This window comes from Vigna angularis, chromosome 6 (genome assembly GCF_016808095.1).
Source record: "Vigna angularis cultivar LongXiaoDou No.4 chromosome 6, ASM1680809v1, whole genome shotgun sequence".
Taxonomy (NCBI): Eukaryota; Viridiplantae; Streptophyta; class Magnoliopsida; order Fabales; family Fabaceae; genus Vigna; species Vigna angularis.
The window spans coordinates 31,409,500-31,431,400 of NC_068975.1; the positions used below are offsets into that span (position 1 = coordinate 31,409,500).

The 21,901-nt window shown below is 35.3% G+C and overlaps 3 protein-coding genes across 4 annotated transcripts; all 3 read left to right on the plus strand.

The window, feature by feature from the left end:
* Positions 1-1,011: 1,011 nt before the first annotated feature.
* Positions 1,012-7,834, plus strand: LOC108341616 (uncharacterized). Of its 2 annotated transcripts, none has more exons than XM_052878796.1 (13): positions 1,012-1,279; positions 1,390-1,646; positions 2,101-2,231; positions 2,377-2,521; positions 2,625-2,759; positions 2,836-2,896; positions 4,637-4,680; positions 5,684-5,815; positions 5,920-5,997; positions 6,480-6,562; positions 6,638-6,760; positions 7,030-7,090; positions 7,437-7,834. In XM_052878796.1, the coding sequence occupies exons 1-13, from the start codon at positions 1,174-1,176 to the stop codon at positions 7,590-7,592; spliced, it is 1,512 nt and encodes a 503-aa protein (XP_052734756.1). In that variant the 5' UTR covers positions 1,012-1,173; the 3' UTR covers positions 7,593-7,834. The 2 variants fall into 2 exon arrangements, with proteins under 2 accessions (XP_052734756.1, XP_017434767.2); XM_017579278.2 differs by adding an exon at positions 3,321-3,445 and having other exon boundaries at positions 1,013-1,279; positions 2,625-2,896.
* A 985-nt stretch (positions 7,835-8,819) lies between these two features.
* Positions 8,820-12,265, plus strand: LOC108343563 (plant UBX domain-containing protein 4). Its single transcript, XM_017581919.2, has 4 exons — positions 8,820-9,043; positions 10,660-10,948; positions 11,308-11,403; positions 11,615-12,265. The coding sequence occupies exons 1-4, from the start codon at positions 8,895-8,897 to the stop codon at positions 11,972-11,974; spliced, it is 894 nt and encodes a 297-aa protein (XP_017437408.1). The 5' UTR covers positions 8,820-8,894; the 3' UTR covers positions 11,975-12,265.
* Positions 12,266-13,242: 977 nt separating this feature from the next.
* LOC108343279 (plant UBX domain-containing protein 4) lies at positions 13,243-21,578 on the plus strand. Its single transcript, XM_017581460.2, has 4 exons — positions 13,243-13,570; positions 15,514-15,802; positions 20,641-20,736; positions 20,947-21,578. Exons 1-4 carry the CDS (start codon positions 13,431-13,433, stop codon positions 21,316-21,318), a joined length of 897 nt encoding a protein of 298 aa, XP_017436949.1. The 5' UTR covers positions 13,243-13,430; the 3' UTR covers positions 21,319-21,578.
* The last annotated feature ends 323 nt before the right edge of the window (positions 21,579-21,901 follow it).

The window sequence follows — 21,901 nt, forward strand, 5'->3', positions numbered from 1 at the left end:
TTGGTCCTGAAGGTATATGTTTCTGATTCAAAGTTCCAAATCTCTTATCTGATTTATGTTTGGCTTTGCCAGTAGACGCCCATACAAACAGGGAAGCTGCGTGAGTGGTGAGTAATAATTGAACCCATCTGCAATGGTTCATTCGGTCAAACTAAAGTAAGAGGGAGACAAAAATTTTAAATTTAAATTCAAGAAAAGATATTTATTGAATATATTTTATTAATATATTTCAATTAAATTAAGAATATATCTTTATTATTGAAGATTTAATTCAAAGTATCACAAATAATCCCCATATATAAATTAAAAAATTATAATTCCGTCACCACATCATCCTAACAATCTTTTTATTTATTTTACGCGATAAATATCGAATGCTTTTTCTCCTATATATGTTTTAAAATTTTAAGTAAATTTAATTTTTATTAACTTTCTCATAAAATATTATAGAAAGAAGGATTTGTTGAAAAATATAATGTTATACGCAGTAAAATTGTCTAAGACTTATACCAAAACGATGATATATTCATATTTCTGTTCTAAAAAGCAATCGCTTAAGACCTTCTTCTATTAATATAATAATAATAAATATAGAAATTTTTTATAAGGTATTATACCTTCTTCTTGCTATATTATCTTAATAAAATGGGTTATAAGGTAATATACTTTTCCTATACATTTTTTATACAATTTGTTATACTTTCAAATTTGTTTTGAGATTTTATACAGGGAGTTTGCATGTACAGTTAAGTTACAAAATTTTACAATAAAAATTAAAAGTATTTATACGGTACATATACAAGAGGCTTAAAAAAAATTTAACTTTTAAAAGACATTATTTTTTTTTTACTTTTTTCTCAGTGTTATTATTATTGATTAATTTAATCATTCATCTTATTATTTGATTTTCTACAACGTTATAACTCTTTAATATAAGCTTTGCAGTATTAGAGTGTTTTCATTTTAATTCCGTAATATCACGACATGCCGTTCTTTGTGTTATTTTCTCTTCAATTTCTTGTTTCTGTCTCTATCTATATATAAAAGTTCTAGATATAAAGCGGGAAAGTTGAAGAAGAACTTGCAGAGCACGAAACACTGTGCGGTCCTGTAGTGTAAACGAAATATACTATCGTACTCACGTCGAATTCACTTTCGTTTCTTCGTTCTTCAATGGAGCGTTTGGCTAGGTCAGCTCGAGCGTGGCGTTGGTATTGGCGTTCGTTTTCCTCTTTTCAAACCCTAACTTCTCGATCCTCACGTCTTTCTACACATCCCAGTAAGTTCCTATTTCTTTTATTTTCTAGAACTTACTTTAGTCGATTTTCTTTTCAAACGCTGCGATTTTTATAACCTACGTCGTGAATTCTTCGTTTTTTTTTTCTGTAGAATTTGCGTCTTCTTGGTTTTCCTCTTCCGATGTTTCGATGTCCAGAGTCTTGCCCGAGGATTATTCATGGCTTCCGGTCTTCTTTGCTGGTGTTTTTGGATCTGGATTGGTGGGAGTGGCTTATGCGGATAATGCTACTGTGGATGTCCAAGAAAGAGCCAAGAAGGAACGCGAGCGAATTGAGGAGTTGATTAGAAGTAGAGGAATTCGATACGGTTCTTATCCTTCATTCTCTGTTGCCGTTAAAGGCCAAAAGGTTGGTACACATCGTTATTCAGTAATTTGCCTCAACTTGAGGGCGATTGCATGGGAGATAAAACTACAAGTGGGTTCTTGATAACTTCTTTGTGGTTTATGTTTTCCAAAGTTATTATGTTTTAAAATGATTTTGGTTTAATAAGCAAATGCCCGTAATTGCCAATCTTTCCCGTTTCAAAATTGTATTCTAATGCAATCTGAACTCCGCCGAGATTGCATTCTTTATATATATTAGTTTTTAACTTGAAGTGTTGTCTTGCGTGTCATTGTTAAACTTCAACCATTCCTTTTTCTTCAGTCACATTGATTTGGGTGCATTATACTATTTTTGTCTCGAAAATAAAAAGAAAGAATTAACAACCACTATGCTCTAGTTTTGATGATGCGATCTTAAGGTTCTGTTACTATAATGGAAATAAAAACTATATCTGATGGTGGAGTTACAATTATAGGTCAGTGTTAAGTTTCAAATTCCTCATGGTTGTGATATTTCACAACTTATTGCAAATCTTACTGCACGTCTTGGAACGAAGGCTGAAGCCCATGGAGGTGGTTCAGACATGTTATTACGAGCTTGGAACAGGTACTTCACTCTATATTTCTGTGATTTTGGGGAATATTAGCGTGCATGTTTATGGCATTTGATACATATTGAGTCTTCTCATTTACAGTTTACTGTAGTGATGCACTCAATTTATGATCCTCATTTTCTTGTCGCCTATCCACAGCCCAGTTGCTTGGCAACTTACCCTTTCTCATCCATCAGAACAAAAACATATTCCAGGGGATGACATGTCATCGAAAGATATAAATACAGAAGATACAGATCTATGTATACTCATATTTCATTCTCTCGTTGGCTCAGATAAGGCTGTAAGTATTATTTTTTTTTTTCATATTTCTTAATTTGATCTCCTCATTATTTTTCGTTTTTCCTTTGAAAAAAATGGTCATTATTCAGTAGAAAATATTGCAGGAAATTGAATTCATTAAGCAAGGGGAATTAAGTCCTGAAGAGGTTGATGCTTTCATCTCTGTTTTACAATTAGCTGGTAACAGGTTGGGACAAAAAAGCACCCTGGAAAGAAAACCAAAGGAAGAGACTGAAAAGGTGCCATCTGTAGATAAATCTATTTCTGATCTTGAGGGTATGGGAGTGAGAATTTATGGACTTGATGAACCCGTAGGTATATCGAAAGATGCTGAGATATCATGGGACAACATTGCTGGTTATGAACATCAAAAACGGTATGTAAAGCTGGACATTTGGCTTGTGATTTTCAACTATCTGAATTTTCTATATCTAATTTTGTGAACGCAAATGTTTTTCATGATGGTTTTTAATTTTGTTGTTTTGACACCTCCGTTGCAAGTGGGCAAAACTAAAATAGACGTATACTTATTTTTTCTCTAATTATTTATGTATATTTCAGCCTAATGCGATTAGATTCTGTATTTAAAGGGAATGGGAGTTTTGTCTGTCAATCCAGCCAACTTGATCATGCTTATATGATTAATGTGGTCTGTATATCTCACAAGAGCTATGTACCGCCACTTTTTAAATGTTTTTCCATACTTTTTAACTCCTAGTATCATCTATAAACATGATGTGTTCAGCTTTCATTTCTCATTATGCACGAAAGTAAATTTACTTAAATCTTTAATTTTGTAGATTAATAGAAGATACAATACTATTGGCACTGCATAGTCCTGAAGTATATGATGATATTGCCCGAGGGACTCGTCATAAGTTTGAGTCAAACAGACCTAGAGCTGTGCTATTTGAAGGTCCACCTGGTGTGTCATTTACATTCTTTTATATGTTTTCTGTATAATGTTGTAATCCATTCAGGGCATGCTTAGTTTGATTGAATTTCTATTTTCTGTTTTGCCTTTTCCATTCTTTTATAAAAGCCAATTTTTCTCACAAGAAATATAATCTGAAAGGGAAAACATCGATATGAAAAAAAAAAATCTCATAAGGAAAGCTATTTTCTCCAATACAAACTGTTGATAACCTTAAAAACCATTTACAAAAAGGTACTAAGATATATAGACTGGCGGGACAAGGATGATTCTCTAGGACTGTCATGGGGCAAGCTGATGGAGGGACTGGTAGCAGCAAGGCTGAACTGAAAGCAAAGGTCTGAACCATCTTGAATGATACGGCAGTAGTTTGCCTGCAGCAGCAGCAGCCAGAAACTATCTTGGACATGGTAAAATACATGTCAAGGAGATTGAAACCTTAAGTAAATGACAGGAATCAATGTCTGACGCATTAATATTAAATTACTTGGCAGAGGAAGAAACTGGTGAAGGAGATGGTTGAAATGAAGAACAAAGCTGATGATCGTGAGAATGATAAAATAGTTGTGACCTAATGCCAAAGAAGAATCAGGCAAGAGAGACAATAAATTTGAAGGGAAATAACGTAAATGTTCCTTAGTTGAGGTAATTTAGCGGCCAAGTAGTGATGAAATAGGTCTTATGATATCACTTTGATACCATGTTGGAGGTATCTGATTTTGGATACAGAGGGGGAGGAGATTGAGGGAAAAATGGGTTTTGCATAATATGCTGTTATGTAATGGAATGATGTCTTGCTAAGTTTGTTCTTAAGACCTAGATCTATACTGTTAATTAAAATCAGTGAAATAAATTGTATGAGAACATGGCAACCAATGCTAAGATACTTTTGAGATATTTTCACATCTTCTAATTTCTAACAATCATTTCATTTATTATGTGCGTTTTTGGCATATCAAATATACTTATGGTCTCCGAAGTTTGAACTGCGTTTATTTCATGCGCAGGATCCTAGATATTTAGTAGATTATGCCACTGTTTCAGTAAGAAACTGCATCTTTGAACTGCTTCTCTTTGAAGTTTGAATCTCATTAGAAGTTACTGGACAGCATCAGTTTACAGCCTTTAATTTGCATTATCCACATTAAATGTATGTTTGAATAGCACATTTTATGGTTTCAGGTACAGGGAAAACGTCCTGTGCTCGTGTTATTGCCAATCAAGCGGTATGTTGCTTTTAATTGTTTTACAATTTTACCCCTTAGCTTTGTTTTTAAACTGCTTTATGTGAATATCCTGCCCTATCCTCTACCAACAGAAAAATATACATTAAAACTATTCTTGAAGTTACATTTATGGAAGTTGTTGCTTTGGGTACAGATGTTCCACTTCCATGTCAAAATTTGTTGTTTAGCTGTCACCAGGAAGTTGGATCTTGTGTTTTTGATGGGGAAAGCTCTACCATGTATTGACTACTGTTGATTAATATTACTATATATCCTAACTTTGTTTGTGCATGTTTTCATTCTACACAGTTTGGTTTGTATGTCTGTTCTGTAAGCTTTTAGATTGTGATTTTCTGTAGAATTATTTTTTTATTTCAGAGCTATGCTTTAAGAATGTTGTGGTCACAGTGAAGAATGAATTCATTTGATGAGTCTAGGTGCTTCAAAGAGACTTGCTTCAATAGTTGTAAATACCTCTTCTTCACAGTGAAGAATGAATTCATTTGATGAGTCTAGGTACTTCAAAGAGACTTGCTTCAATAGTTGTAAATACCTCTTCTTTTTGCAACTGTGGCTGCAAGGAGGAGGAACGAGGGTGATTGAGTGGGACAATAATCTTTTCTTAATTGAAATAGAGTTACTATTTGGGCACAGGGGAAGAGCTGGCCTTCTTGCCAGCTGTAATTCTGGGGGTAAGGGAAATAGATTGATAAAATTGTACCTCCATCTTTGATTTGGGCTGGTGTTTTGGGCGGGGTAGGGCTGATCAAATTAACTGGTTGTAAATTAAGTTAACCATAACTGAATATAACCTTTTTCATGTTATCTGGTTAACTGAAAACAGCTATAAAACGTCTGAGCTCATGTGTAAAGAGCTGTATTCAATATGATCACATAAAGGGCAATAATAACTATGCATATGGTTCTTCATTGTCTGCAATATGGTATTAATTATGAGGGGTAAATATAGAGTGAATTGAAATCGGTGAACTTGATTTGGCAGGGTGTCCCTTTACTATATGTTCCACTTGAGGCAATAATGTCTGAGTTCTATGGTAAAAGTGAACGTCTTCTAGGGAAAGTGTTTTCGCTTGCAAACAATCTTCCAAATGGTGCTATTATATTTCTGGATGAGGTAACAAAACGAGGAATGTTGATATAGAGTTGCTTTGTTTCACTTGTTGATTTTCTGGAAAACTACTTTACGTATTGTTTGTGTTTTTACATTTTTGGATACAGATTGATTCTTTTGCTGCTGCACGTGACAATGAAATGCATGAAGCTACACGCAGAATATTGTCAGTCTTGTTGAGACAGGTTAATCTTGTTGGTTACTGCTTTATGATACATGTGATGGCGTGTTAATACCTTTTGTCTTTAGAAAAGGATTATGTGCTGGAGTTTTGAAGTTTTATTTTGTATTGAAGAGTTTATAAAGACTTATTTTCAGTTTGTAAGTTTTATTTAGCATTATATTATATGTACTAGTCAAGATTGATTTATGATATGTTCTTTGATTTTTAAGAGCTTTGTAGTGTTGTTTGATTTACTAACTAATTACTGGGATAAGTTTTGATTCTTGTGGTAGCTTTTTATAATATTGAAATTTTAGTATTCCCGGAATCAAAGGAATGGAGTTTCGTATTACGACAGTGAACATCTTGATAACTCTTAAATGTAGAAAAAAGTCCTTGTTAGGTAGAAACTCTTGTATCAATAACTCGTCTAAACTAAATAAAAACACGCTGAAAGGTTACTTTTTTATGCAATTTGACGGATGGATGAAGCAAATTTTGCAGATAGATGGCTTTGAGCAGGATAAGAAAGTAGTAGTCATTGCTGCCACAAATAGAAAGGAAGACCTTGATCCCGCATTAATCAGGTGAGCGTCAATACAAATTACGGTTAATCATGGAGGAATTACACCCTAACTGTTTTTTTCTCCTTCTGCTTGTAGTCGGTTTGATAGTATGATCGCTTTTGGCTTACCTGATCAACGGAATCGTCAGGAAATAGCATCCAAATATGCAAAGCACCTGTCCAAACCCGAACTAGAAGAATTTGCGAGAGTTACTGAAGAGTAAGTTGGGTTAACTTTAGAGTTTGGCACCTTGAGTTATCGTTTACAAATTGGTGGGTAGTCCAAGCAAGAAGGTAGAAGATGAGGGAAATATGTAGATGTATTGACCTGTTATTTTTACTTTCACCATGACACATTCTTTAATCGTTGAAATCATGTATAACTGCTCATAAGCCTTTTTCCTAACTTGAACAGTCAACAGGCTCCAATTAACTACATTGTTTTACCCTGTCTCAAAAAATGCTTTGGTCCTTTTTTTGTTGTTTCAGTCTGTCTGGAAGAGATATTAGAGATGTTTGTCAGCAAGCAGAACGGTCGTGGGCGTCAAAGGTAATCTTCTTTCTTTCTGATTTTTAGGCTTTGTTCACTTGAATGGATTTGGGAGAGAGTGATTGAATGAATTTGAGAGGATTTGAAAATAAATTTTTTTGTTGTTTATTTGAGTGGATTTGGAGTTAGGTGAGGGTGAATTTGGAAGTAAATTTTTTTAATTTGTCACTCAATCAAATCCTATACTAATTCTCATAAACGTTGTTTCCAAATTCATTCTCACTTACCTCCAAATTCACTCAAATAAACAACAACAAAAAATTTATCTTCAAATCCTTTCAAATCCGCTCAATCACTCTTCCCCAAATCCATTCATGATATCTTAGTATTATTAATTGATGGACAGATTATTCGAGGACAAGTGCCTAAAGAGGGGGAAAAAGCGAAGCTTCCAGCTTTGCAAGAATACATAGAATGCGCCGAGAGTCGACGGGAGGCGCTGCGTAGTGCTGCAGCAAACAGAAAGCTCCCAACCTCTTCCCACCCCAAGATACTATACTAAGCCACTTAAACCTTTTTTTTATATGCTACAAATTACAAATGTTTGTCTGTAATTGATTTATATATACAATAGAGTTGCTGTATTTGATTGGTTTCACATGGTAAAAATAGAAACCAGAGAATACAGAAGTTAGTGTCACTAGCATCTTCTCTTCTATTTTCTTTGAAAGGGAGCATCAGAATTCTTTGTTTGACTATGTGATTTTAATTTATTAAGATAGAACACAGGTTTACCTAGTGAAATTGTGACCTTTTATCCTTCTCTAGAAATAAGTAGCTCAGTTGAAATGCGCGGTGAAATTTAGAAGTTTAATTATTTACTCTTTTTGGTGCTCAAATTTGTTTTGTCTTAGGTTACATCATCAAGAATAAGTTTATGCATCAACAGCATGGACAATTTTTACCGGGTAATCCAATCATATATTGCTATATAAAATGTATTTTTGTAACTTATTTTATTTTTAATCAGAACATAATTCTAACGAAATTTGTTAATTGATTATCACTGTAGTTTTTCATAGATTTAATTTTTATGCATTGTTTTTAATGATTTTACATTGAAGAATTTTTTTAAATTAATTGTAAAAACAATTTGTCAAATTAATTAGATTTGCTTGACACTTTCTCCAATCTATATTTTAAAATTTTAAATTCAATCTAATCTAAATTAGTTTTTCAGATTGGATTACTTTTTTTCATTTGAGTCTTATTTTATCCTTTTTAGAATTAAATCTTATATAAAGTGTAAGATGTTCAAAGTTTAAAATTTACATGTTTTTGCAATTGTAAAACTTGGATCAGATTTACTTATCCGACTTGGATACGAACGATAAACCAGGTGTTGAGATAAAAAAGATTACCTGACTAATAATAATATAAAGTTTCAAAATACATTGCGAATACATATTTTTATAATTCAGAAATAATAAAAAAATCTTTTAATATGCATTTACACAATTTGATATTATATTAAACTTATATATTCAAATTTATATATTTGCTAAAATTTATCTAAATTAATTATTGTCATAAATAAATACAAGTTATATGACAATTTCATAAAAAGTTATCAACGTAGATCATATAATAAATTCAAAAAATAAAAAATATTTTATTTGCAATATGTTCGAATCCTTATTAGATTTTAAAACTTTATATCATTATTCGATTTTTAAAAATTTCAACAAAAAGTACCTTGCATTTATTGTGAATATAATGAGAGTATTAAATATTAGAGCGCAAGGCAAAAAAATGGGTAAGTGAACTGACTTTTTCTCACGATTTTTGTGAAATCCTGATCGACATGGCCTCGCGGGACAACAAGAAGGCATCGAGGGCGTCGAGCAGCCGAACAGGCAAAATTCGCACTCTCTCCGATCTCAACCGTCCTTCCGCCGATTCCGACAGCGACTCAGATGGCCCTCAGGAGTACTACACCGGCGGCGAGAAGAGGTTCTCTGCTTTCTAAATCATTCTCTTCTTTTCTTCATATCTTCTCATGCTTCAATTCTTGAATTCTATCAACCAACAGAACACAATTAGAAACAACAAAAGGTGTTTTATATCTCACTCAGTTTATTTTTAAGTCCACGCTATAGAAACTCTAACAACTTCCTAATAAAATTTCTTGTATACATATTCCCTTGCCAATTATTACTTTAAAGATTGGTAAAGTTGACTTGCATCAAGCTGGCGTACCACCAGTCCAAGAACTAGGTTAGATTTTGGGAACAGTTTTTTCTTTCGATCATATGAATTTCTAGCATGATTTATGTTTATTTGAATTCAGAATAGCGATTATGCTTGCATGTTTGCTTTTGTCTTCCATATTTTTGTTGTTATTGTTTTGTTTATCTTATGACCCAAGTTGTGACTATTTTGTGTGTTTGGATCGGTAACCTTTTCCTCCCTGTGCTCTTGCCTGGATTAACATTTACACTTTGTTGGAGATTCCATATGGACATGACCAAATCATAATAGACACGAGTGCAGATCTCAGACCACATTTGTGAGGTTGAGTTATACATAAATCTAGTCAAGTTCAATGAGACTATTTTGCCGCCTACAAATATCTAATCCTAATTTAGAGATATTGATCAGTTTTGATGGAGATCCATATCAACTGATATATTACCAAATCATAATATATAGGTGGAGTATAAACTTCATCTTACAAGTCAATTTTGTGATATTGAGTTAGACACAAATACATTTACTAAGACATTTATTGGCATACTGCTTTGATGGTACATTGACGAATTTCTTAAACAGAAATTAGTGATTAGATTTCGGCTTATCACTTGTTTGTGTTTTCGCAGTTGGTGATGGTTTTGTTTTTTGCTCAAACAGACAAGATATTTACTCTTCCCAGTGATAGCCTTCAAAGTCTATAATGACCAGTGTAGAACTTTATATTATGACTTCAAGCATTGCCCATTTGATTATTGCTTTAAGCTGGTTTAAGTTCACAACATTTGAAATTATCAAACTAAATAACCTAGTAGCTTGAGAAATTTAGATTTCAATACCTATATCTCTATATGTTTAGTGATATTTTCATATAGTATGTAATGTATTCAATTTTAAGCTGTGTTTGAATGGGTGGAGCAGAATGAGGGAGGTTAGTCTTCAATAATTTCAACACAACACCTTAACCTGTTTGCTAAAAGTAAGGATATTAAAAGGGCAATACTATAAGATGAATTTGTAATATACTCACTTGGGTAATTATTATTTTTACTTTCAAATAAAGGAAAGGGGATCCCCACAATCCCTCATTAGAAGTTTCAAACAATAGAGTGCCACCATTCCATCTCCGACCCACTCCACTTCATCCTCTTCAAAATTTACAATTGTAGCTGTTTGCTTTTCTAGATCATCAAGCACCTTACAGTGAAAAATCACTTTGATTTCTTGATAGAAAGTATTTTACATTTGGAATTTGAAAATTTAAAATTACTGGCGTCTCAATTTTTCAAGAGATTTGCAGATGCATACACTTGTTCAGTTGATTTTATAATCTGATTATTTTCTATCGATTATTTAACCATTGTACATTGTATCTTCAGTGGAATGCTTGTCCAGGATCCTTCAAAGGGAAATGACGTGGATGCAATTTTCAATCAAGCTAGGCAACTTGGTGCTATTGAAAGGCCTCTTGATCAGCTTCAGGAACCTCCAAGGTCAACTAGCTTTACAGGAACTGGCAGGTTACTCTCGGGGGAAACTGCACAGTCTACTACTAACCCGCAACCTGAGGCTGTTGTTCACAACATTGTTTTCTGGAGTAATGGTTTCACTGTAAATGATGGACCTTTGAGGAGATTGGATGATCCTGAAAATGCATCATTTCTGGAGGTGATGCTGTTTAAGATTCTGATTCCATTAATGGTAAAATAATTCAAAAATAATGAGGTTGGGTTCTATGAAAGGCGAATCCTTATGTTGGAGGATTGAGTTTTTGGTGAATATTTTTTGGGAAATAGGGAAGATCTTAACAAATTCCACTTATATTTTGGTGAAAATTATTTAAATTCTTTCTGAAATCCCGCATATTTTATTATTTAAGTATTTGGTTAGTTGCTTTCATAATTTACTTCCAGACCGTGTAAGAATGCTGCCCCAGAAATGTGTTTGGGCTACTCTCACTATCTTATTGGTTGCATAAAATGATTTTTTTCGTTGCGCTTAATGATATTTGCTATTTTTTAATGCAGAGCATAAAAAAATCCGAGTGTCCCAAAGAGCTTGAACCTGCAGATAGGAGGTCATCTGTTAACGTTAACCTCATAAGAAGGAATGAGAACTATCCTGTGAGGTTTTTATTCGAGTTTTTTTATTTGCTCCTGTCCCATTTATGTTAAACTGCACTGAATTTTGTTGACATTGTTTACTAGTTTTGGGGCTTTTTAACTTTTGCATTTTGAAATCTAATACGGGTCCTTTTGTTATGCATAATTACTTGAGTCTGAAATCAAACACGCCCAGAGTGTAAATTATAACTGCATTTGGTCATGCTTACAGGAACCCGAAAGGCAGCATGTTCCATTTCAGGGAGTGGGAAGAACTCTTGGAAGCAGCTCTACATCAGTGGCTCCTGACCCAACTGTGGCCTCAACTCCTTCTGCAAATCTGGTTGTTGATCAATCACTGCCGTCGACCTCAATACAAATCAGGTTGGCTGATGGAACCCGCTTGATATCACAATTTAATCATCATCACACCATCAGCGACATCCGTGCCTTCATTGATGCATCTAGACCTGGGAGTCGGCAGCATTATCAACTTCAGATGATGGGTTTCCCCCCAAAGGTTCTAACTGATGAAACTCAGAGCATAGAGCAGGCAGGACTGGCAAATTCAGTTGTCATACAGAAATTCTAGCAGACTGCCGTTTCATATTGGTCGTTATTGGTTAAATGCTGCATAGAGGGATGCAGTTTTATTGGGGTATGTAGAGGTGAGGTACTTTTATTTCGATAAAGTCATAAATATATCGAAATCCCCCCGTGTTGGGGGAACATTTTCTTTTTGTTGCTCAATGTTAATGAGTAATTTATTTGCTTTAGGACCAGTTGGATGGCTTTACTTGGCTTTGTTTTGGACCTAATTTTCTATTCTATATGACTGTGTTATTATTCTATTTCTAGCTGTGCCTAGAAATTCAACAAGAAATCCACTGGAATATACTCTTACCTTCTAAGTCATTTTTTGAAAATGTGGTAACGACTACCATGTATGGTGATATTATATCATATTTCTTCTAAAGCTAACTAACAAGTGTGGTTATATCTTACCATATTTTTTTGGATTTGTTGGCATAACCCTTAAGGGGAGTGGAAAAACATGTCCACAACCCACTTTTTCGACACACGTTTATATGTTTTTAAAGAAATTTTATTTCATCAATTAACCACAAAATTGTAAATGCATATTTTTTTTAATGTATACCAATAAATATGTAGGGAGAAAAAAAATATTATTTATCAAAGTTAATGAGTATGGAATGTAAGTAATTATGACAAAATATAAAATTTAATGTAATTTGACATGTGACATAGCAAAAGTTTGGAAATATAGACACAATTAATTTTTTAAAGTATGATTTTAATTCTAAATTAGCCTAATATAAATTATTTCACAATGTGAATAGATTATTTTTTATTTGAAATAATATATTCATTTTATAAAATAGTTTTAACTTGCTTGTAATGATTAATAATGTATATAAATTTAACTTTTTTAAAATAACTTTATTAAAAGTATACCAACAACAATTTTACTTAATTCACGATATAAAATTATTTAACCATGGTCATTCAAATTTTTCTATATTTATTTAAGTGCATATAACTCAATTTTGAATCAGATTGAATAATTTTGTTTTTTTAAATCAAATTCAAACATCAATTCAATGGAGAACTATAAAATGTTTAATTTTTAGATAAGCTTTTCAGTTTTAGTTGCATTAGATTTTAGAAAATATTTTATATTATAAAAACAAAATTCGTTACGGTAACTACTAACAAATTATACTATGTTGATAATCAAGAGATTAGAAAATCCAAATATATTGATGATACAAAATATTGTATTTTTACATGAAAAAAATTGCTTTTAATGTTGATATTAAAACAATTGTGAGCAGAATGGAATTACATTACTACTGCGCTGAATCTTAGAAGAAAGACACAGATCAGAACTACTTGGCAGCAACGCAAAGGCAAAGCATTGTGTGTGAAACATGCCTCAGCCTCACTCTTCTTAGAGCCAAACCACATACTCCCTAAAGCTCTCTCTCTCTCTTCGCTGCGTTTCATCTTGTGAAATCTTCATACACATGGCGTCACGGGACAACAAAAAGGCATCGAGCAGCCAAGCAGGCAGGATTCGCACTCTCGCCGATCTGAACCGTCCGTCCACCGATTCGGACAGCGACTCCGATGGCCCTCAGGAGTACTACACCGGAGGGGAGAAGAGGTTCTCTCTTTACCCAATCTATCTCTTTCTTTCTTCATTCATTCGCTGACGCTTCAATTCTTGCATTCTATCACACTGACACAACAAAACTAAAAACTATGAATAAAGTTTTATCGATATCACTAGTTTTAGTGTTAGTCCGCATCTTAGAAACTTCTTAATATCACACTGTATAAATAATATATTCCCTTACGGATTTTTACTGTAAGAATTATTAGAGTTGACTTACAATAAGTTGGCGTATCACCAGTCAATCATCTAGGTTAGATTTTGGGAACATTATTTTTCAATCATATAATATTCGTGTATTTGAAATAAGAATTGCAATTTTTGCTGGTGCGTTTTATTTTGTCTTCTGAATTCTAATGTTTTGGTTTGGTGATGTTATTGATTGCCTTAGCTTCCTATGGATATAGATTGTGACTGTTTTTTGTTGGTGTTGATTGATGACTTTTCTTCCCCGTTTCTATTGTCTGGTTTAACTTGATTGATCGCATACTATTGTGATATTGCAGAGGAAGATTTCTCTAACAGGAATTAGTGATTAGGTTTCAGCTCAGCGCATGTTTGTTTTACTGTTGAAAATGCGGCTCATTCTAATTCAGGTTCCATGTGTGTTTAGCTTGGTGTTTGTAGTCTTGGATCCACGTTTTGGATTTGAAAAATGGAATTTATTCAAAGTAATTTTAGTTTGAATATGAATCATGGATCCACGTTTGACTTAATCCGAACCTGACGAGAAACCAAAAGTGCACTCAATGCTAAGTAACAATAGGGCCTTTTGGGAATGTAAGTTGGAGGCCAGTGAATGGGAACACAAACAAGCATTTATTTTTTGCCCTTTTACCAGTATAAAGTGATTTCAGATTTTTATGACTCATTTTAGGTGAAGCATTTGAAAACTTATTATAAGGCATTAATAAAAGCAATACAATCATGCTTTTAATGAGAGGTTTTGAACTTTTTACATTGAAGCTATTTTGCATAAATTCGGGTTACTTTGTGTGGTATAGGTGTTGGGCTTTTTGAAAACCATTGAGATTCCTCTTAGCTAGTAAAAGAATGGGGCAAGAAAATGAAAAAAAAATAAAAATTCTGATTTGTTTTATCATTTGGTGATTTCTTTTTTTGTTTCCAAAACAGGAAATATCTTTACTCTTACTAGGTTTAATAGCAATGCTTCTGTATTTTGATAGCCTTTGAAGTTTATAGTGACTTGTGTAGAACTTCATATCATAATTTCTAGTGTTGCCAAAGTGATGATTGGTTTAAGCTGGTTTAGATTCTCAAAAGTTGAATTTATCAAATTATATAGCTTGGTAGCGTGAACGTATCGATAGGGATGGCTATATTCACATTTTTGTATAGTGTAATATATTCACATTTAAGCTGTGTTTGAATGGATGGAGCAAAATGATAAAAGATAATCAACCCATTTTTAGAGAGCTTTGCAGGTAATGAAGTGGAATGATTAAGGACGGGAACCCAAACTACCTTATCCTAACTTTCAAAATTTCCGTACTCTCTCATTTAGAGGGTTTTGGATGGAACACATCTTTTTTATATTTGGAGGCAGTTTTCTATAGTTGTAATTTACTCAACTCAAGTAATTATCATCTTTAGTTCCAAACAAAGGAAAGGGGATCCCCACCATTCGCGCATTACACAAATTTCAAGTAGAGTGGTACCTTACATCTATGCTTCATCCTCTTCAAAATTTCCAAACAGAGCTGTAAACTTCACCTGTATGCTTTACTCCTCAAGCACCTTACAGACAAAAATTCACTTTTGACTACCTTCGTTGGAAGTGTGACATTTGGATACTACAGTTATTGCTGTCACAATTTTTCAAAACATTTATTGATCCACGCATCTAATTCATTTGATTTTATGATTTAATTATTTCCTACAAAGTATTTAACCATTGTGCATTATATCTCCAGTGGAATGCTTGTCCAGGATCCTTCAAAGGGAAATGATGTGGATGCAATTTTCAATCAAGCTAGGCAACTTGGTGCTGTCGAAAGGCCTCTTGATCAGCTTCAGGAGCCCCAGAGGTCAACTAGCTTTGCTGGAACTGGCAGGTTACTATCGGGGGAAACTGCACAGTCAACAAATAATCAGCAACCCGAGTCTGTTGTTCACAACATTGTTTTCTGGAGTAATGGTTTCACTGTAAACGATGGACCTTTGAGGAGATTGGACGACCCTGAAAATGCTTCTTTTTTAGAGGTGATGATATTTAGGATTCTGATTCCTTCATGGACTGAGAGTAAAATTATTTGGAAGTAATGAGGTTGTGTTCCAGAAAATGCAAATTCTAATGTTAGAGGATTTAACATTTGGAGAATAATGTTCAAGAAATAATGAAACACCGTAACAAATTTAACATGCAATTCACCTTTTTTATTTACATGATAGCTATTAGCACAAAGTAGGAGAAGAGATAAAAGAAATTCATGTATGCTCACTCTGTCAAAAGACTACAATGGAGAAGAACCACTCATTGTACATGATGCAATGACCTCAGTTCCAATGTCCCATTTTCCATGTCCCCCTCTCAAACACGTGCTCACCTCCCCTCTATATTCTCCCCTTCTCTCTCTTCAAAGCAGAAAAATATTCCTCACTAGATCCCACCTCTAGCTCATCTGCCACTCAACAATTTTGTTAAGATCCCAATCATTGGGTGTGTGCTGGTGGATCCCATGAAATGGGCTTCCACGTCTTCCTTTCATACACCTTATTGAACTTCTCACTTTGCCCTTTATCCTCTAAGCTTATACTCATATCAACTCCATCCCCCATAATTTTCACCTTGTTCTCAAGGTGAAGTTCAGGAAAGTAATCACCCATCTTCTGTAGAGATTCCCAAGAATTTTCACACTATGACATACCATTCCATTTCACTCACACCTCTGGGGCCTTGCCTTCTCCTTCTCTAGGAGCTAGAATTTCTTCTGGTTGCATTTCCAGCTCTCAATTCTTAGTTATACACAGAGGAAGTGGTTGCACCATTACCTTTATTGACACAATTGGCTTTAATAAGAAAACATGAAAAACTAGATCCACCTTGCTACCTTCCCACTTCAATTTATAAGCTACTTTTCCTACTCTTTCAATTACTTCATAGGGCCCATAATATCTAAGACTCAGCTTTTGATTAATTATCTTGGCTAATATTTTTAGCTTATAAGGTTGGATCTTCAAGTAAATCCAATCTCCAATCTTGAATTCCACCTTTTTCTATGCTTGTCTGCTTGTTGCTTCATGTGGTTTTGGGCTTGCAATAAGTGATCTCTGAGTTCAGTCAACATCTCATTCCTCTCTTGCTTCATGGAGGTTACTTCTTCCATGAGAGTAGCTGGCACATCTCCTTGAACCACAAGAGGGAGGTCTCGACCATGAAGGGCCCTGAAAAGAGTCATTTTCGTGGCTTCACGGTAATTGGTATTGTACCAAAACTCAGCCCACTCAACCACCTATGCATTGTCGAAGTCTTGTCCCTATCATGCATTTGAGATAGGTCTCCAAGCACCTATTCACCACCTCAGTTTGACCCTCCATTTGAGGATGGTAAGCTGAGCTAAATTTCAATTTAGTTCCTGCCAATAGGAACAACTCTGTCCTGAAAGAACTCATGAAGACCCTCTCCCTGTCTGAAACAATTGACTCTGGAAATTCATGAAAGTTTCCCCACTTCCTTCAAGAACAGTTCAGCTACATCTTTAGCACTATAAGGGTGTGCTAATGCTAAGAAATGAGCATATTTTGTGAACCTGCCACCACCACTAAAACCATATCCATTCCTCCACATTTAGGCAACCCTCCCACAAAATCCACGGATATATCAGTGCAGATTTGTTTGGGAATTGGAAGAGGTTGTAGCAACCCTGTTTGATTTAGGGTTTGATACTTATTTTCTGGCATATGTCACACCCTCTTACATAAGCTTGGATCATCTTCCTCATTCCCTTCCAATAGAAGGTTAACTATTTTGTTATAAGTCCTAAAAAATCCCGAGTGGCCCCCTATGGCAGTATCATGGAACTCCTTCAAGATAGAGTTAATCTTTGGAGATCCTTTAGGAATGACCAAATCTGTCTTGGTAATATAACCCTTCAGCTCCTTATACCCTAGATGGTCCCCTTCATTCACTATCAATTCTTGGAGGATCTTCTTCAGTTTTACATCCTTCTCTATCCCAATCTCCAAGTCTTCCCATTCATTAAATTTAATTGTGTTAATGGACAACATTTCCAGTTTGCGAGACAAAGCATCAATTGCCTTATTTTCCAGCTCAGGTTTGAATCTTATTTTGAAGTTGAACCCCATGAGCTTGGATATATGTTTTTGTTGTCCCTCTACCAAATATTTTTTGTCAACCAAGAAATTTAGACTCCTTTGATCCATGTGCACAATGAAGGGCCTTCCCAACAAGTAGTACCTCTATTTTTGAGCTGCCATCACCATAGCCATCAGCTCTTTCTCATACACAGACGTGCTCAAATTTTTTTCTGAAAGTGTGACTCATATAAGCTACAAGTTGGCCTTCTTGCATCAAAACTGCTCCTAATCCCTGACCCAGAGCATCTGTTTCCACAAATAATTTTTCAAAATTTGATACAGCCTAGACTGGAACTTCAGTCATGCATGCTTTAAGCTTCTCAAAGGCTTCTCGAGCAGCTTCGTTCCACTGAAATGGTTTTCTTTAATTGTAGAGCCCAATCTATTTTTCCATAATTCTCCACAAATTTCCTGTAGTAACCTGTCAAGCCCAAGAATCATTTCAATTCCTTAACATCTTTAGGAACGGGCCAATCCAACATAGCTTGGATTTTGTTTTGGTAGCCCTGAAGGTTCTTGAAATAATTCTGCAAACTCTTCCAAAATAGCAACCTCTTCAAGGTTTTCCAGGTTTCCTCCTTCTATTTCATTTAGCTTGGTATGAGAGTACACATCCCTAACCTTCATTGTGAAGGGCTTTGTTAAGTGCTTTCCTTGATACTTGAGACTTGCACAGGGAAGGGTCACCTCTTAGCACCCTCTTCTCTACCCGGAGCCCCCAAGATAGCTCTAAGATTTCTGAAGTTGGCCTTCACCTCTCCCAAACTTGATAACCAATCCATGCCCAACACAAAATCCTTCCTCCTAGCTCCATTATAAAAATATTTTGCTGAATTAACACTCCTTGCACTTCTAAATTCAGGTGCTTACACATTCCCCTTTTCTTTACTTCTTCTCTTGTTCCCACCTCTACTTCAAACTCTCGGGTGTCCTGCACTTCCAACTCCAGGAGAGTGACTAATTTTTTTGAAATAAAATTACCGGAAGCCCTACAATGAACCAACACCAGCACCTCCAATCCTCGTAATTTTCCCAGAACCTTGAAGGATTTATTAGAGGTTAAACCCTCCTTGCTTTTCAATGAAAGTTGCAAAACCTTCACGGAAGGAATTTTTTCCTCTTCCTCTTCTTCTTCTTCCCCTTAATTTGATTTCTCCTCTTTAGTCAATACTAGCTGGTAATGCTTCATCTTGCAAATATGATCTTTACCCCACATCTCACCACATTTAAAACATAAACCCTTCCTACTCCTTTCTCGCAACTCCACCTGCGATAACTTCCTCCACCTACAACCTTCTTGTTGTCAACTTCTATTTCCACACCTTTAATAGAATTCCCTTCTTTATTCCCTCCCCTTTCCCATCACGTAAACCCATGATTGGGCCTGACAAGTACCCTATCAGTTCCCTTCTCCATGTTGAACAATCCTGCTTTGCGAAAGGCCAAATTCTTCTCCACGGTCCATTAATTCTTCTTATGAGCTCGTATCGTGTTACTTCAAGTCAGCTTGTATTTCCTCTTTCAACCAGTTGAGGAAAATTCCCTTTAGCATGACCCTTTCCTTCTTCTTCAACGACACGGATTCCTTCTCAAACTTTTCTTGATATTGCATGACTGACAAGGTTTGTCTGATCTTCAACAACTGCCCAACAGGGTTCTGCACCAAGCCTAATTCAAAACACAACACCAGCACGCTCTTGAACTCATCCCAGCTGAGTTGTGAATTCTTCTCCTCCCACCATTGGTACCAGCTAAGTGCCTTATCTTCCAAGGCTATTACCACCGCATCCAACTTCTCCTCCTCTTCCGCCATATTCAACTTGAAGTACCTCTTGGCCTTGAGAATCCACCCGTATGCATTGTCTCCTCTGAAGATAGATATCTTCAGTTTTCACTCTCCAAAATCACATGAGGATTCGCAATTACTTGAATGAGTAGAATAGGTCGATTCGTCCTCACCCTCCACCTCCCTGTTCGTCCCACATTGCACCACTTTCCGACGATGGGAATGCCGCTTGTGTGGTCTGCCCAATTGCGAGAGAATCAGATTCTTCAATTCTGCCAATTGTTGTTCGAGACCATCTATCCGTTTCTCCATAGTGTTTCTCGTCAATACTATGCACTTCAGGATTGAGTGCTCTGATGCCAATTGATAGCAATCAGCCCAAAGTAGAAGAGATAAAAGAAATTCATGTATTATTGTTCACTCTGTCAAAACACTATAGAGGAGAAGAACCACTCACTGTACGTGATAGGATGACTTCAGTCCCAAGTCCCATATTCCATGTCCCCCCTTCTCAAAGATGTGCTCGCCTCTCCTCTATATTCTCACCTTCTCTCTCTTCAAAACAGAAAAATATTCCTCACCAGATCCCACCTCTAGCTCACCTGCCACTTAGCAATTTTGTTAAGATCCCAACCATTGGGTGTGTGCTGGTGGACCCCACGAAACGGGCTTCCACTTCTTCCTTTCCGACACCTTCCCGAACGTCCCACTTTACCTTTTATCCTCTAAATTTATACTCGTATCACCTTTTTATTTACATTTTAAGAAATTCAGAATATTTTATTATAATTATTCTCAGTTGCTTTCATACTTTATTTCATGACCATGTAAGAATGCTGCCGCTGAGTCGTGTTTGGGTTACTATTACTTTCTTACTGATTACATAAAATGGTTATGGTTGTTTGTGCTTAACAATATTTGCTATTTTTCAATACAGAGTATAAAGAAATCTGAGTGTCCCAAAGAGCTTGAACCTGCAGATAGGAGGTCATCTGTTAATGTTAACCTCATAAGAAGGAATGAGAATTATCCTGTAAGTTTCCTGTTAGTTTTTTGGTTTGTTTGTGCCCGGATTTACTATTAAACTACAATGAATTTAGTAGGCATTCTTGACTACGTCTGGAGCTTTTGAACTTTTGTATTTTGAAAAGCAATGTTGTTATCTTGTTGTGCATAATTACTTGTATCTGACATCAAACACGCCCAATGTGTAAATTACTAGTGTACTTGGTCATGCTTACAGGAACCCGTAAAGCAGCATGTTCCATTTCAAGGAGTGGGAAGAACTCTTGGAAGCAGCTCTACATCTGTGCCAACTGCTTCCTCAACACCTCCAACCACTGCGCCATCTCCTTCTGCGGGCCTGGTTGTTGATCAATCACTGCCATCGACCTCAATACAAGTTAGGTTGGCTGATGGAACCCGCTTGATATCACATTTTAATCATCACCACGTGATCAGTGACATCCGTGCCTTCATTGATGCATCTAGACCTGGTAGTCGGCAGAATTATCAACTTCAGATAATGGGTTTCCCCTCAAGGGTTCTAACTGATGAAACTCAGACCATAGAACAGGCAGGACTGGCAAATTCAGTTGTCATACAGAAATTCTAGCAGACTGCTTTTTCATGGTATTGGTACTTACTGGTTAAATGCTGCGTTGAAGGGGTCCAGTTTTATTGGGGCATTGTAGAGATGAGGTACTGTTATTACCATAAGATCAAAAACAGATAGGAATATCCCCCAATGTTGGAGGACATTTTCATTCTGTTGCTCAATGTTTACCAAGTAATCTATTTGCTTTAGAACCAGTTGGATGGCTTGGCTTGGCTTTGCTTTGAACCTAATTCTATATGCTATTATTCTGTTGTGTCCTCTTTCTAGCTGGGGTTAGTGACTAAAATTTTATATTATTGAACACTTCACTGACCCTCGGTCACTCAATTCAGTTTTTGAAAATGTGCTACCAACTACCATTTTTTGTTATATTATGTCTTGTGAATGCAGGGCACATTGTATATATTATTTGTACGAATCCAAAGATTTTAGGAGAAGCTATATTGAATAGAGAGAATTTCAATTTGTTTTTCTCATTTTAGTTGAAAGGAAAACAACCTGTATATAGTTGTATCATATTTACATTTATTTTTATTCATTCACAAATATTGTTACTTTGTCCTTATATGATTCCAAAGAA

Bases quoted from the DNA above. Each gene is read 5' to 3' on its own strand.
- LOC108343563 (XM_017581919.2), top strand. From the start codon at position 8,895: ATGGCCTCGCGGGACAACAAGAAGGCATCGAGGGCGTCGAGCAGCCGA. The intron at 9,044-10,659 runs GTTCTCTGCTTT...TTGTATCTTCAG, and splicing joins TACACCGGCGGCGAGAAGAG to TGGAATGCTTGTCCAGGATC. The intron at 10,949-11,307 runs GTGATGCTGTTT...TTTTTAATGCAG, and splicing joins AAAATGCATCATTTCTGGAG to AGCATAAAAAAATCCGAGTG.
- LOC108343279 (XM_017581460.2), top strand. From the start codon at position 13,431: ATGGCGTCACGGGACAACAAAAAGGCATCGAGCAGCCAAGCAGGCAGG. The intron at 15,803-20,640 runs GTGATGATATTT...TTTTCAATACAG, and splicing joins AAAATGCTTCTTTTTTAGAG to AGTATAAAGAAATCTGAGTG. The intron at 20,737-20,946 runs GTAAGTTTCCTG...TCATGCTTACAG, and splicing joins GAAGGAATGAGAATTATCCT to GAACCCGTAAAGCAGCATGT.
- LOC108341616 (XM_017579278.2), top strand. From the start codon at position 1,174: ATGGAGCGTTTGGCTAGGTCAGCTCGAGCGTGGCGTTGGTATTGGCGT. The intron at 4,681-5,683 runs GTATGTTGCTTT...TTGATTTGGCAG, and splicing joins GTGTTATTGCCAATCAAGCG to GGTGTCCCTTTACTATATGT. The intron at 6,761-7,029 runs GTAAGTTGGGTT...TTGTTGTTTCAG, and splicing joins TTTGCGAGAGTTACTGAAGA to TCTGTCTGGAAGAGATATTA.